Source organism: Phoenix dactylifera, chromosome 7, assembly GCF_051530095.1.
Source record: "Phoenix dactylifera cultivar Ajwa chromosome 7, Ajwa_hap1_PhDact_Kaust_v1.1, whole genome shotgun sequence".
NCBI classification, from domain to species: domain Eukaryota; kingdom Viridiplantae; phylum Streptophyta; class Magnoliopsida; order Arecales; family Arecaceae; genus Phoenix; species Phoenix dactylifera.
The window spans coordinates 34,408,665-34,425,956 of record NC_143196.1 but is presented as its reverse complement, the minus strand read 5'-3'; the positions used below and the strand labels follow the sequence as shown (position 1 = coordinate 34,425,956).

The following is a 17,292-nucleotide window of genomic DNA, read 5'->3' as shown; positions in this document are numbered from 1 at the left end:
TATGTAAATATATTTTAATATTTTAAATAGCCAATAATATTTATGTAAGTGGCACAACAAATGGATTAAAAAAATTGTCATTATCTAAATTATTGTTGGAAATTTATTACTATTTTTATATAAAATTATCTTACCCCCAATCAAATACAGTAATTTTTTTATAATCCTATTTTTTGAAATTTTTTACTAACCAAATATAATATTTTTTTATAATTATTTTTCAGATAAACAATTTTTCCGAATCGTCAGGATCTGACATGTCCGAACCAATGCTTATATTCTAATTTTTTCAGTTTTCCCGCAGAAGCCCTACAGACGGAGGTACATATACCTCCAATAATAGCCGTCGGATCACAGATAAACGTCTGACATAAATCAGAATAACAAAACCAAAGCTGAAGAAAATTGGAGGACTAGGAACCCTCACGTAGATCTCTCCCTTTCTTCTCTCTCACCGGGGCTTCTTCCGTTTGGTGGCCCCCCACCTCTCCTCTCCTCCCTCCTTCTCTCGCTCCGGATATTAAAAAGCCCTCGCATCCACTGCCTCTCACCGCGCGCGCCTCCGCGATCTCCCGGCCTCGGTCACCGCCGCCGCCGCCGCCGACGTTCTCCGCCCGTCTCCGGCCTCCGCGCCTCCCTCGTCTTCTTCCCTCCCGACTCCGAGTCGCTTCTTGCGGAAGGTAAGCGGACCAATCTCGAAGAGATTAATGCATGGGAATCAAATTTTCAGTAATACGATGACGAGATCAATAATGCTTCTTTCCTTGTGCACCTTTTACTCGTTGAAATTTGAGTGCAATATGGAATTTCTGAATGTTTTTGGATAGATTTTGGTTAATCTTGACAAGATTTTCGGTTTTTTACTCATCAAAGAAAGGAGGAGAGGACGGAATTTAAAACGAACAATGGCTATGCAATAAGAGACGAGGACGAGTGCATACGAAAATTTGTTAGTTTTTTTTCCCTTGTTTTTTTAAAATTTTGGACAATCTAGAAGGATTTTTTTTTTTTTTTAATAATGTGAAACATGGTGTTGATGGATTGTAGAATTGAGTTATGGTGCTCTGGAATGAGAGTTTTAGTGTCTGGAGATGTTATATGAGTATATTTTTCGAGTAAAAAGGCTAAATTTGAGTCAGGCTAGTTTAAGGGCTTGTGCTCGACTTGACCAGAATTTGGAGCAACTATTGCAGCGACCTGATCAAAGATGAAAAAGCATCGAATGGGTGTCTGTGATAATGTAAAACTACAAAATATCTGTTGTTAGTTTTAATGTCTTGCCATCATAATTTGTTCATGCGTATCCTTAGGCACCAAAGAGGATGGGGAATTTAAAAGATGGCTATGATCAGATCACATGCAACAGACAACTAGTTGTTGTGGAACTATGGAAGAAGTACTTGACATATGGCTTTCATCTGTTAACCAAATAACATGTCTGGGATCCTTTTTTTCCCCAGTCAAACCTATTTTCTTATATGAACCATTTGGATGTGTGATGATTGTAACTGATTCGACACAAGGAGAAAAACTTCTTGGATGGGAATTGTCAGAACTTTTTTGCTGTTGAATTTTCTTAAGGGGAATAGAATCTAGATAGGCATATACTTACTAAAAAGATTAAGTCTGTGCGTGTAGACATATATAGACATATCATGGCTTGGGTGGCTATAGAGGCGGCTGGGCTGGAGAGTGTGTCAATATGCATTTGGGTAGTCTAGATGCACCCTGAGCATTGGAGTTATATCTCTATTTCTTCAACAGGTGTTGTTCGTTGTTTGGTTTTTATAGGTGGCAGTAGAAATCAATTAAAATATTAAGTTATGAAAACATGAAAGGCAATTTGTTATGGGTTCATAAGAGAAACTAAGCCAATGCAGCAGTATTTTTTCAAATATATGTAAATCCAGGAAAAAACAGTGCCGGTGATTCAGTTATCAAACTTAGGAGACAAATAGAGAACCTCTTAATCTGGAGGAATGACAAAAAAATATCTACAAAGTGCAAACATTGGTACGACCTTTCCTTTTAGAGCCCTTACCTTCTATTTGAGATTCTGCCCCATGATTTGCATCCTTTGTCTTAATCTTTTCTGCCTCTTTCTAAATATATGTCCAACAAGCCTCCTCCTCCTCCTCCTCTCCCCCCTCTTTGTATTTCCTTTTATTTGCTAATTTGGAACATTTGTTCTTGAGGTGAGGTGATCCAGAGGTTGTATTGCATTGACCATGCTTGTTGCCCAGCAACTGTATTGAGGTCAGAACGGGGAGAACTATACGAGGAGCAAATGCCTAGAGATTCCTTAGGGTCCGAGAAATGTGTGAATGAGAAGAGAAGCTTATATAGTGAATATGAAGCCTGTATTTATACTTTCTTTGTATCTAGAAAAGAAGGGCAATTTGTGACTTTCGGTGTCTACTTTTAATCTTCTTAACTGTAGGAATGATTAGTTCTACCAAGCATGTGCAGTTGCATCGAGCAGCCCCTGTGCAACAATGCACAAGATCATAGAATTCTCAAGACACACAACGAACCATAATTCTAAGAGCACATGAACGTTGTATAATAAACATCTATAAATTCCTTAGGTATTTCCGTATTTGATCAGACTATGATGTGAAAAACATCTGAATCAAAACTGTAAAATATTTAATGTGGAATATAAATATCTAATAACATATAAATTATCGATATGATACCCATTGATGCTGATTCTCATTTAAATCTTATCAACTCTATCCCGAGCTTGAGATTGTCCAAGTCAACATCTCTTCTTCTCACCTTCATCACTTCTTTATTATTTCTTTACTCTTTCTTTCTTCTCATTATAACTTTTTTTTTTCACTATTCTTATTTCTAATAAATAGAGACACAAACTAACCATGTTGTATCATCTAATATTAGGACCCTTGTCTATAGGCACCAGAAATGCATTTCCCACTCCAACAGAGATTTTCTGAGAGACTGAATTGAGAAATTAATTCAAAACATGATTCAAAAAATGTAAAATCTGCATTCTCATTTCTCAAGGAAACTAATATGTTGTATCTCATACGATCTCAGATTTCATTCACGATTTTGGGCTACATTCAACTATTTGGTTGGACTCCTTAAGATCATGGACTTCCCCATATTAAATTTCTTTTAATTAGAATCAACTTAGAGATTGGGAAGGCAAGGAAAGAGATTTCAAACCAAATCAGAATTCTATTTAATTTAACTAAATCAAGTTAGATAAGAAGATAAGGAAATAATTTTAAACAGATGGGATTGGCTTGTAGAGAGAGAAGGGGGAGAGTGAGACGGATTTGGAGGGAAACATTAAAAGTGGGGGCAGGGGAAGAGGAGAGAGTCCTTATTCCAATAAGTTACTTGTTTGCAAACAAAACTTTTTGGGTTTATCTATCATTTATTTGTAACTATTCATTTATATCTGTAATTTTTTGACAATAATTTATAACATATCCTGTTTCCTATTTCCCAATTTTTATTGTTTCTCGAATGTTTGTCATCATGGAAACTACACCCTGGTTTATGATAATTGGATATAATTGCTTAAAGGCCCTTGAATGTTGCTCAAGAGCTTGGAAAGCCTTAGAAAAAGGCTTAACACGTTTCACATATTAATGTATCTTGAGAAGCAAGCCCTTTACTTCCCTTCACTACTTTTGTATAACTTTATCAGTATTTAGTTCTTATTATTCTGCCATCAATTTTTTTTCTTCTTTCTGTTCCTTCTTTTGAGCCTGACACATGTTCATCTGACACATCATGCGTGCAAGTGCTCCTGTCTGAACTCATGATTTGTAATCTGATATAGGATCTCTATTTTACATTATTTTATATTTGATCTAGACCTATCATGTGCTATTGGATCAAGGAAAGCATTGATCAAAGACTTGAGCCTAGGAATAAAAGCTGGTTGCTACCAATCTGACTGTCTCAAATTGATGAGAGGTAGAAAATAATTTTGGTGATCCAGGAGGATCACCAGACTCAATGTGGACCACTTTTGCTATTAAGAGGGGCCACAAAGCTAGTGATTAGGTCCAAATTTCATTTTTTAGATCCTGAATGTGACTGGTTAAATTGATTTTTTTTTTCGAGAATAACTTTAATCAGGCATATTTCTCAATTCAGAAAGAATTAGACGGAGTGACAGAAAGCAAAGTTAATGCAGGAGTCGGAATCTACCTCCTATAGAATTTAGTTTTTTTATTTTCTATTTCTAGAAAGCTAGTCGTAGAAGGAGAATCGACAGACCTCACTATTATAAGTAGAGGCTATGTATCTCATTTTATGAATGATCGATGAAAGAAAAGGAGATCTAAACTTTTTTCATCAATTTTTTATCTTTTTCTAAATGTTTTTGAGAGATTCAAGTTGAATGGGATGAGAAAATTCTTCCTTCTCGATCGGATCAAGTTGATATTAGAGCTTCGGTCTTCTACATCTGTGAGGACATTGGTGTATGGTTTAGACACACGAGCAATATAAGCAGATGAGAGAAGGTCTATTAGTGCTTGAAGTAGAACAAAGGACAAAGGCAAGTATGATTGCTAGTTCTATTTTGATGGATGATGAGATGAAGGGATGTCTCACATAATTAAAAGAAAAGATTGCTGAACTCATCGAGATTGTGTTTTGATTGGCGATGCTAGCGCAAGCACCGACAATTCTTGTTGCGAAGTTGTCTCCTATGTTTGGAGACGAAGATCTACCATTCAATAAGAAGGATGAGCAACGTACGGGCACTTAGAATCATCCTCTCTAACCTTTTCAAAGTTGAATCTCGAATCAAGAGGTTGGATAATTAGCTAGACTTCTTAGAGATCTATTTTACTATCTATGGATAATCTAGTATCCATAAGGTAGTTTTGCCCGCCTTAAGCTTTCTAGCCACACTCTTATTTGGTGAAATTCGTTCATGAGGAACAATGACATCTTTAATCTGATGTGGAGTAAATTCAAGAATGATCAATAGAGACTATATATCTCTGTTTATGAATGATCAATAAAAAAAAGAGAGGATCTAAACCCTACTTTCACCAATTTTTTCATCTTGAAAAGCAATCAATAAAATAAAACCCTCTCCCCGATTGGGTCAGTTGGAAACTTCGTGGTGATTTAAGTTTTGTTCGATGCTCTCTAACATAACATTTATCTACTCTCTAGGGTGATTGTTACAACAAATACTGTTTTTAGTTCCATCCATTAAAGAAATAAAACCCTGGTCGTATGTAAAAGCATACTATTTGAGGTATCCTTGGAGTCACCTAGAAGAACTAGAATCACCTTAGTATTAAAATATGTCGATACACTACTTTTTTTTCCATATTTCTTATCTATATAGTGTTATAATTTTAGCTTTGTTTTCTTTGCATTACATTCTTGTATGAATTGATTATTGTGTGCTTTGGCCGTTGATCATCTGCATATGATTGTTCTTGGATTTGTTCCCCACAGGAGGAGCACGGTTTTCTTCTTTTTAATGGCTCAAGATAGTTCCATTGCCGAATCACCTCGCATAAAGCCAGGTCTTTTGAGAGATCAGGTGCAATTGGTAAAGCGGAAGGATTGTGATCGTTATGAAATTGTTCCAATTCAAGATTCATTATCTTTTGAAAAAGGTTTCTTTGTAGTAATTCGTGCTTGCCAATTGCTGGCCCAAAAAAATGACGGAATTATTTTGGTTGGTGTTGCTGGCCCCTCTGGGGCTGGGAAGACCGTATTTACTGAGAAGGTGCTCAATTTCATGCCAAGCATTGCACTTTTATCAATGGACAATTATAACGACTCAAGTCGCATTATTGATGGCAATTTTGATGGTAACTTCTATTCTCCAAGAAATTAAATTATTTATCTAAACCATTTTGTATTTTTTGTTGCATTTTCTTAAAAAATAATGTTATGATATTTCTTTTCTTGACATAAAGAATGAAGCAGTTCCTTAGTGCCCTTTAGTATTACCCCAATAATGCCTTGTTATTTAGTTTTGTTGCAGACTAGATTTTCTTGTTGCTAGATTGCTTTGAATGTAAGCTGGATTAAGAAGAGAAAAGTTGATGCTTTACTTTTATATAAACTGAGAATTACTTGTAGTTATTTGTCAAGCAAGAAGTTTAAAGATCTTTTTGTTGCATACTGTATCCGAGGATACGCTTTTCATTATCTTTCCTTTGGCAATAATGTTGCATCTTATACATGATATGTTAGAGGCTATTGACATTGACTTCTCGTTCGGTAGGTTTCAATATGTACTCCATGTCCATGTTTGTTTCTTTGGATTTGGCTTTTATGCAGAAGAATAAAGTTTTTGTCTTACTGATTTTAATATGTATTAACAATGTAACTCTTTTCTCAGAATTGATTTCTTATAAGAGAAGTGTGCAGGCAATTATCTTGGCCTGCTTTTTTTTCACATTCCATTTATACAAATGTCCACATGTTTCTGCACAGTGCATATTTTGACAACAAAGGCTTGTAATATCCTTACATGCATATTAACATCGAATTCAACGAAACTACAAGGATCTTGAGGCTATGTATCAGTTTTTTTTTTAGAAATTACTTTTCTGAAAATGTTTTTAGTTTTACATATGGATCAGTTCTAGTTATTAGAAGCCTAATTCTTGATAAAACCAACTTCAAACAGCAGGAGGAATTTGCACCAGATAATGCATAACTTAAAGGAGAGAATCCAATCATAGGACCCTTGGTTTGCTACAAAGTTGACATTTATAAGATACCACTAGCAGTAGCATGATTCTTAAGGACATTTAGATATCTGAATGGCTGTTATGAAATTAACCAAATAATATATACACTTGAGTTCATCCAAAATAGATTTTCATGACCATTTAAAGATGACATGTATGCCAAATATAGCTTTAAGCATCTGAAAAATGAAGAGAAAGAGGGGGGAAGTGTGAAAGAAAGAATGTGGTCGCAGCATGTTGTAATTCCTGAGGGGAAAGTGTGAAAGAAAGGTCGCAGCATGATGTATTTCCTGTCTATGTGATGCCTCTTGTCATGTTTAAGCTTTTGTTTAGTATGATGGTTCCATGGAGGCAATCAGCTATTTAAACCCCTTACCAAAGTGCTATGTTACTGGCTTAGTTTAACTCAAAATGGACTGAGGGGGAGCGTTGTCAAAGAGGATACAATTTTCTCCACCAGCGATATATTACTCTTTGGAGCTTAGAATTTGCAATGAAGAACGATTCCGGCAGAAGCAACAAAGAGGGAGTGTCGAACTACCAATTTTCGGCATGTAACATTTTCAAAGTACTGTGCTACAAGGGAACAGAAGCAGAATGAGATTTAGTGATTTACTTTTCAAGGAACAAGGCCGGTACCAAATTTACCAATGGCTGGTGCTAAGATTTACAGCTGGTCCGTGATGCAGGAATCAATATTATTTAAGGATATTTTCTGCTGAAGATTGTAAAAGAGCAAACTTGCCCATGTGCATAAATTATGGACTCGATGTTGAATATGAATTCAATATTTCAAGAGCATGGCATGCTTTGTGAGAAGGTTGATCCTTCATAGGGTCAAAGATTGAGCAGTGTATTGTGATCAAGCTTCAATTGGATTCAAACATTTTTAAGGTCTTCAGCATTTCAGACTTACAAGTACATAGAGTTTCATTCTCATGCTGAGATGACAAGCAAGTTCCAGATGCTGTTGTAAGAGAAATATTGGCTTCATGATGTAGATTTGGTTAAGACTATAAGAGATCAACAACTAATTAGCTGTTCCTATAGGCAACTTTACTTGCTCATGAAGAGTGCAGCAAGACAAGCAAAGGGGTTATTGAAATCTATGAAGCCAAAATCTTGACAGAATTTATCTTTAACCCAGGAGGAGACTTGCAGGTCAAATCTTCAAAGGTACCTAACATTATAATGGTGGACTGGCGTTTTGAGTCTATCAATTGGTTAAAAAAGAAGTGGTCTTAAAATCATATGTGAGGGTGAATTTTGGTAGTATATTTTTTTCTATTTCGAAAAACTTAGGTCAAATCTTTGTCAGAAATACTAAATCTTCAATTTTCTATGGTGTCGACTTATAATGATCGCATTGCAGTTTGCAGGATGTTAGAGTCAGCCAGCTGTCTGTTTAATCCCAGTTCTCTCAGCGACAATAGATCCTAGTGCATGTAAGACTTATTTGGAGAAGGGGAAAAAATAGGCATCTAAAAACTTCTTTATTGTATTGTTTGATATCTCACTGTTGAGTTCAGATGGATTCCATTATCCAACAATGATATGCGTGAACAAGACATATCAATATATCATGATCAATTTTTGGAGCTGGAGTGATTGGAACTCAGGTAGAGAGAGCCGATTGTTAATGGGCATATACAAGTTTTTTGGGATAAATTTAGGAAACCTGACAAATTGAAGTAGCAGTTGCTGCATTGGGGCTTCTAATTAGAAAACTGATTCCTGAATGTATTTTGAATATTACTATTTCTACAAGTAATATCATAACCTTTTCTCTACTTAACATCTTGTGTTCATTGTTCTTCAACCATACTCTTATTTGTCTCTGATGACAAAAATACAAATGTTGATTTATAGATCTCCATTGCATATATGAGAATTCTCATTACTTGACAAGATGGGATATGCACCTAGATGGTTTCAGAGCTTGCAACTGATCACTTGCTGTATCCAGCAGGTTTTATAAACATGTCATCACTCTAATTCATGCAATATTATTGGCCCCTCATTTGTATGTGAGATACATTGCACCTTCCTAGATTTGAATTGATTAAGAGAGTTTAGATAGTATGTGGAGGGGCTATTGCTTGGTGCCAAGGTTCGCTGAACCGATACTAGAGAGGGTACCAGTTAGGGACCGATTCAACCTATACCGTGCAGTTCCAGGGAATACGAACATAGGGAGAGTTGGAGAGGGATGGAGAGAAGGAGAAGGAGAGGGGGGGGAAAGAGAGAGAGAGTCAGAGAGGAAGGGAGAGAGAGGAGAAAGGAGGGGAGGAAGGAAAAGAGAGAAAGGGTGAGAAAGAGAGAGGCTAAGGGAGAGAGGGCTTGAAACCCTAGCCCTACCCAGAGAGAGAAGGGGGGATGCGTATCTTTGATGCCGGCAGGGAAAGGGCGAGCAATTGAGGGTTGCGAGCATGGAGGAGGCGAGGGTCGTGAATCGCACGCATGGGCTAGTAGGTGAGGGTGCTTTATACCTATGCTGGCAGTTGACCGATTTGGTTCGCTACACTCCAAACTCATTGGTTCGGCATGGCTTAGCAAACCCTGCTTGGCACAATGGTAAAGGCTTGGGTTGATAAGCGCAGTGGTACAGGTTCAAGTCCTAGGCGGCCACTTTGTGCAAAAAAAATGCTAAAGGTTAGGTCTATCCCCAATCTTCTCCTCCCAGGACCTTAGATTGCCGGGACCATCACCGAGTAATGGCCTTTTTTAGTTTAGATAATATTTGGAATGTGCCTCGTTTTTTGTGTGTGAAGATCAATTTTTCTTTTGATCTTCATATCAAATCATGCACATTACTTGTAAAAGATGGATGGATAAACTATTCACATGATCATAAATTCATTATGATATTCTCTTATAGTTGTGTATGTTGATGGCTAGAAGCTATAATTAAATTCCATGCAATGATTAGCTTAGATAGTATTTGTACTTCTTTCTTTCATTTATTATTGCTTTATTTTAGAGAGCATTACTATGTTTCAATTTTTTGGGTTACTTACCGATCACAAACTTGATTTTGCTGAGAGATGAAATCATAGTTCAATCAATAAACACTGAAACTCACAATATGCATCTGGCTTTTGATGTTATACCAGCAAAATTTGTCAGTTACCCATTGGTACAAATTGGCGCATAAGAATGTAACTCATGACAGATAACTAACATTTTGCAAAATTGGTACAGACCCTCGCCTAACAGATTATGAGACTTTGCTGGAAAACATTCATGGTCTGAAAGAAGGAAAGTCTGTTCAGGTCCCAGTATATGATTTCAAGTTGAGCTGCCGCACAGGATATAGGTGACATACCTCTTTGCTTAATCAGACAGCAGAATGTTTCTCTATGCTTTGAGACTGTTAGCTTATATCTGTTGATTCTTGATGTATTTGATATCTGAGCCACAGCTTCTCAGGCCAGCCTTAATTTTGCTTTTTGCCTCTAATGCTAACAGGACAGTAGATGTTCCTAGCTCTCAAATTGTAATTATTGAAGGAACCTATGCTTTAAGTGAAAGGTTGCGGCCTCTGCTAGATGTGCGAGTTTCTGTGACAGGCGGTGTCCATGTTGACCTTGTGAAAAGGGTTTTAAGAGACATCCAACGTGCTGGCCAAGAACCTGAAGAAATTATTCAACAAATCTCTGAAACGGTTATTTAACTTTTTTTAATGTATCTTATTTCTTTTTCCTGTATAACCTAAAGGAGAGAATTTGTGGCGACATAAAAATAAATTTGACTTTGTCACATAATTTATTCTTTTTCCTAATCTAATTGCAGGATTTTTTTTACTTGTTGAACCAGTTATCAGTTATTTGTAAAATGAACAATTTATCTCTTTCTAGTATCTCAAGTGGATAACTTTATGCAGGTGTATCCAATGTACAAGGCCTTTATTGAACCAGATCTTCAAACTGCACATATAAAAATCATCAACAAGTTTAATCCATTCACAGGCTTCCAGAATCCAACTTATATTCTAAAGGTTAATGCCCTATCCTTTTTTTTTTTTTTGAAGTTTGAGGTATCAACAGTGTACCTTTTACTGGTGTGTCTATTCTTGTTGCTGCTAGCACTAAGTGCTTTCTATTATTGTAGTCATTAAGGATATTATCAGTGGATCAAATCAAGGCTGTTATTTCCAAAGAACACAAAGAAAGTATGGAGGAGACTTATGATATATACTTACTGCCACCAGGTGAAGATCCAGAAGTTTGCCAATCTTATCTAAGAATGCGAAACAGGGATGGGAAATATAATCTTATGTTTGAGGTTTGTTCTTTGCTTGATTATCTTATTCTGTATTTTTTTCTTTCCCGAATTTATACCTAAGTAGAGCATTTACATGTAGGCCCAATGCCTCATCTAACTGTAGCGTACTTTTTGCCTAAATAGCTTGGACAAAGGCTAGATGGTTATAGTTCACATTACTTTGATGAGCACATAGTCCATAATGTCCATCTTTCCTTCCTAAAAATTCTTTTTCTTTTTTTTTAGGAGCTATGATATTCTTCTGAGATTTTTTTTAATTAGTACTTTAAAATTATACAAAACAGAATCAGTTAACCTATTAATTAGGAGTAACTAACTTGTATGCTAAAGCGGAGCATCATGTGAATGTGCATGCTGTGCAATTAGCAATCTATCTTAAATATTTTTAAATTCTTAATCTCAAAAGATGCTCGATAATAAATTCAACCTTGGACCTTTTTTTTGAAGAATATCGCACATGCATTCTGCCATTACTAGATAGGATGTGTACTTTTGTTTTGGACTGCTTGCGTGCATGCTTGCATTGACCCACATATTTCTCGATTGCTGAACTCCTAGAGGGTTGGATGTGCTATATACCTTTAATCCTTGGCCTCAACGATCCTCTTTTTTTGTTTTGCATAAGTTGTTACTGTAGGGGCAGTTATCCATTTAATGATGCTCTTCATCTTAAAGTAGAAATAAGATCATATGTGATTATTCTGTGGGCATTTTAGATGATTGCTTGATGATTAGTGTTTAACTGTGCCATTTGCAAGTGAGACTTCAACAGGCAGCAAAACTTGGGTAACAAATACTTGTGGGTTTTCAGGAATGGGTAACAGATAATCCCTTCATCATATCACCTAGGATTACTTTTGAAGTTAGTGTGCGCCTTCTTGGTGGGTTGATGGCCTTGGGATACAGCATTGCAGCTATTCTGAAAAGAAGCAGCCATGTATTTTCTGATGATAAGGTTACTGTGAAGACTGATTGGTTAGAACAGCTTAATCGACATTATATTCAGGTATCATTTCTCATTTTTTATTTTCTTAAAGCATTTCTCATATTCTATTAGTAACCAGTTGAAAGTTATGCTCATTCATTTTTCAGCTGTAAATATGAACACTTTCGCTATGATTCTTGTTGCTGACACTAAAAGATATGTTGCTAAATTATGTATTCATCCTAGTTTGGCTTGCAGCATTACCCAACATTGTGCAGTTTGAGATCTTTTAAGTTAAGAGAATTTGCCAGGAAAAATTCATTCAGTGATGTGTATGGATTAAAAAGGAGTACTTATATTTGATGGATGTTTTACAAATCCTGGAGTCTCTTCTTCACTCCAAATTACTAGTTCAGATTTGTGATTTTACTGAAACTAGTATTTTTCAGTGATGAAAGGGTATGGTGGGATATAGAATAATGAAGAGAGTATGTAAGAAAGAATTGCTGTATTACTAGAATTCTACCAATAACCAAACAAGTCTTCTAGTTTTGGGAGTTTTGTGATTTCTGTGATTCAATCAGGAGGTGTTTTTAATTGACGCAGATCGTTTTGTTATTTGGTCAATAGAGTTACTGTTTTGCTGGCTTTAAAGAAAAAATTCGTATATACCAAAGCATTTGAGACCTTGAAAACAGCACCATCGTCATCCTTACCATCAAGAATACCCTACTCAGCACAATATGGTCAGCTATGGATTGTGTGGGGCACACCTTCACCGATCCATTTAAGTAGAATTTTGCTCCTTAGCTGAGCTAATATTGATGGGATTACACTTTGTTACTGTTGTTGCCTTGAATGCTTTCTGGCTGCTGAATTCTCGTTTTCTCTGACTACAGGAAAATGGAGTGATTGAGTAAGGTACAGGATGGTTTTACTTTGGTACGGTAATGCAACACTAGTTTGTCCAGTAAACCCGAACCTTTAATCAATTAGCATGTCATTGAGAGAATCTGTTATAAATATTCTGAAGGACTAACGATTGTCTTAGACTTGAACAATTGAAAAGCATCATTGGACTTGTTGGGCATTTCTTCTGGGATTTCTTAGCTCTGTCGCAACAAAATACTTGACAATCAATAGAGAGAACTTCGAAAAAACAGAGTTGACAGTCATGTATACCACCATCATTATTATATTGAATCTGACCGTGTTTGAGTGTATAAGTGTAGTTTTGTTCAATTAAATCATTAGATGCATCTGCCATAGCAAGGTGCATCTCTTTGAGGGAAAGCCAGCGTATTCTTTTGTGGTTTCTCTTTCATTTGATTTCATGTCATCCTCTATAAAGCGTGTTCTGGGTTGAAAAAACTTTCCAATCTTTTAATTGGTAATAAACTTATAAGTTCTGTTGACATTAAGCTTCTTTTAATTTTGATAAAGGTGCAAGGAAGAGATCGACTGCTTGTCAAGTATGTAGCGGAGCAGTTGGGCTTGGATGGTTCGTATATTCCCCGTACCTATATTGGGCAGATTCAATTAGAAAAGCTTGTGAATGAAGTTATGGTATGGATTCCTGTAAACAGATCTAATAGATAAATTTTCCCTGTTGTCTTTTTGTCTTGTACTGGTGTCTGGTGCCTATCTTATACATCTTGTACATTTGAAATATAGGCATTACCAGATGATTTGAAGACCAAGCTTAGCATAGATGAAGATCTGGTTTCTAGTCCCAAAGAAGCGCTTTCCCGAGCCTCTGCTGACAGGGTTGCCATGAGAAATAAGCATCTGAAGAGGTTCCCTTTTTTATCAGTTACTACTTTTAAGTCTGCAAATTTTTTGGACATGAAATATGAGTATATTCAACCATGGACAAATGACTAATGTAGTTCTTCTCTTGAATACCATTAGTAGCTTTAAAAGTCCAGCACCATGTTGGGAAATTGATATAACCAACACTATCCGTGACTCTGTGTATTTATACTTCACACGAATTTGTGACTCTGATTACTATTTCTGTCATATTTTACCTGTGTGATTGGGGTAAGTAAAAAAACATTTGCAGTTCTTGTTTTGGTAACTGGAGTACTATTTGATTGCTACATGTGTCGACATCTGAAATGAATATAATCCATTTATTCTACTCAATTGGATGCAACCACCAACAACTCTACAACCTTTAGTTTCTATGTTCTTGGGATAAAATGTTCCTAAGTACAGAAGCAACCATTTGAGGATTTGAAAAAGAAACTTGGATGTTTGAAGGATAAAACACTTAATCTGTGGACTGTGATAATTTTGCTCTTATTTAAATACCAGTACTTTCTTTTTTTCCCTACAACAAGTGCTATGGCCAGTTTAGAATCCTGCAATTTAAAAAAATTATATTCCAGTTACTTGGATTTTTGTTCTTTATATGTTTTCTTGTATTCTTCACTACTTTTTAATGTTTACAGTGTCATGCAAATCATGGTAAGAAAACCTCTGAATGTTACGCAATAAAGCATCTATTTATCGCAAAATAGTCTGTTGATTTTTTCTTAAAATCCTTTTTACAGCACTTAGGCTTATGCATGCCATCTACTCCATTAGGCTTATGCATGCCATCTAGTCCATTAGCGACAACTAAATTGTTACTCACTTATCGATCATCCTTCTAATTTCCTCATTCGCATCATTCATCTTTTTCTTGTTCCATTTTTTTTTTATTTCACATATTATTGTTCCTATATAAATAAGCTTGAAGCTTTAGGCCTTCCGTCTGCATTATATTGACCTTTCTCAGTAATATTCTGCTTTATTTTACTTTTAGTTAAGGTCCCCATGATCCTGGTGTCACATAACTGTTGAGTCTTTGATACACTTTCATTATCACTGCAACTATGTTACAGCATATCTTGAAAAGGACATAGCATCCTCTGTTGGATTTCCCTTACCATCCATATGCATCTCCTACTGTTATTTTTTTAAGTTTAAATTGCAAACATATATTCTGGTTACAGCTAGGTTTCAGTGAATATTTGATTCAATGCATGACATTTGCAGTATTTTGCTTGCATGATAGATCTGTTGTATAAAAGCAATTACATAATACTTTTATCTCTAATTTCTCCTCTCTTTAGCTTTGGTGTTCGCATCTGATATCCATGCTGGTTCCTCTGATAGTTGGAAATTAATATTGTTTCCTTTTCAAGGAAACACCACTTTTGTTATCATTGCTCTAATGTGGTGGTGGTGCATCTTCGCAGTGGTTTATCACATTCCTATTCAACCCAGAGGGACAAACATCTATCTAAGCTTACCAGGCTTTCGATCACCAGCAGAACATTTGATGGACGAACCCTTGAATCACCTGCAATCAACCCGGTGAGAAGACTGTATGTTTATGTAGAGTTTCGAGATGCTAAATTATAATTTAATAATTATGGTTTCCTAGATTTGTCGCTGCTATATTGACTGATATGGCACTCATCACAACCTGCAGCCAGATAATGCTATACGTTGCTCATTGCCTTGTTTTCTGATTTTATCTCTAGGGTGTAATTGCTCAGCTATCGGAACAGATTTCAACTCTGAATGAAAGGATGGATGAATTTACCTCCCGAATCGAAGAATTGAATTCCAAGTTCAGTGCACCGAAACCTTCGATGAGCCAACAAAACCTCTCTGAAACCTGTAATGGCTCTGCACCCACATCTTTATTCATGTCTGGCTTGGGCAACGGCACCTTGTTACCCAATTCATCGTCATCCTCTCAATTGAGTAAAGATTCTCCATTGATGGAAGAGGTATGCAAAAATTTGACCACCTTATCACTTCATGTTTCAACTACTTCTCTATAAGAGTATAAGGACTTCTAAAGTACAAGGGTGGCTTGTGATCTGATATGATTAATCCTTGGTAGCATAACCATGACAATTGAGTCCTCTACTGGATATTAACAGAATTCTTCAAGATTACCTTTTTTGCTTTTCTGTAAAATGTCTGGCCATCTTAAATATGAACTCCTGGGAAATCCTTGTGCTGCCAAAGAAACAAGAAACGGCTCATTAGAATATTTCAAAAAAAAAAGTTCCAATTCTATGTCAATACAAAAACTTTTTTCTTTCCCATGTGCCTCCAGACTAGTACAATTAAAGAATTTGATGCACCCAAAGTTGCCAGGAAGCTGCTTCATCTTGAAAGGCACCTGTCAAATTCCACTTCCTGTGTTGCATATGTAGTTTCAGTCAACTTCTGTCAGAATGGAGCATCAGCTACTTAGCTCATGTTGTTTTCTGTGCCCATTCTTTTCTTCCTATCCTCATGTTAAGTGGTCATGTTTTGGTACTGTTGTATCCAATATATCAAGATATTAGACTCATTTAACTTTCAGTAGTTCTTCATCAGTGAAATAAAAAAGAGCCCATATTTTTACACAAACAGATAATTTTATTGCGTCATCATTACTTAATATTTCTAAGTATTCCTTGATTAATTTTTTCTGCAATGTTTATGGATCATATGTCTGGTTGGTCCTGATATTTTTCGCTGTCAACACCAATATGAGAGACTGATTTTTGATATTTGTTATAACGAGCAGCTCATACTCATCACCAGAGGCCAGCGTCAAATCATGCATCAGTTGGACAATCTCTCCAACTTGGTTCATGAGCACTTGGCAAAGTTGACCCATCGAGGAAGAACTGCTGACAGATTTAGAGTGACAGATTTGGATTTGATTGTGAATCCATTTATCCTTACGATGGCAATAGGTGGCATCGGAATTTTTGTGTTCAAGAGTCTCTGTCAGAAATGAGTCAACTGAAGCCTGCAGTACCATTTCTCTCCCACCAGAAGCCCTTTTTTTTTTTAATATCGGCAGAACTGTGTAAGCAGATTATTATGACATCTGATTGAAGGTATGCAGTCAGGCAAACCCCATTGTGATCCTCCAATGGTGGTTTATATAGAGTCAACATCGCAGATTTTGGAGGGCAAGCACAGCCCTGTATGGTTCTTACCGTCTTTTTTATGAAGGCCATAGTTAACTTTGTATATTTGGAGAGAGAATTTCACGAACTCAAAAATAACGGTGTGATAAAGTCTACCAGTTCCCGTTATTTTTTCTAACTCTTCTTCTCAAGGTTCATGCTCCTGATCAATAGTTTTAGTGTCCGCTTTAAATGCCTCATATTCTTCTACATCTCTACATTATTGTTCTCCTTGGTCAAAGAGTCCTGAATTTCTTCTCTCTCTCTCTCTCTCTCTCTCTTTTTTATAGTAAGGTATGGTTAGTAAACGAGCTGTATCAGATAAACGATTGACTTATACATATCAGCTAAAATAGCACGGGCTTTGGTCAGGATTGCTGTGGAAATATCT

At 36.3% G+C, this 17,292-nt stretch overlaps 1 protein-coding gene across 1 annotated transcript; it reads left to right on the top strand.

Annotated features, from left to right (window-relative positions):
• The first annotated feature begins 407 nt into the window (after nt 1-407).
• Nucleotides 408-17,101, top strand: LOC103701993 (inorganic pyrophosphatase TTM2-like). The gene is made up of 12 exons (XM_088701874.2): nt 408-680; nt 5,467-5,828; nt 9,921-10,035; nt 10,188-10,383; nt 10,603-10,716; nt 10,830-11,003; nt 11,815-12,009; nt 13,372-13,494; nt 13,603-13,724; nt 15,177-15,294; nt 15,465-15,716; nt 16,511-17,101. Exons 2-12 carry the CDS (start codon nt 5,492-5,494, stop codon nt 16,724-16,726), a joined length of 1,962 nt encoding a protein of 653 aa, XP_088558000.1. The 5' UTR covers nt 408-680; nt 5,467-5,491; the 3' UTR covers nt 16,727-17,101.
• The last annotated feature ends 191 nt before the right edge of the window (nt 17,102-17,292 follow it).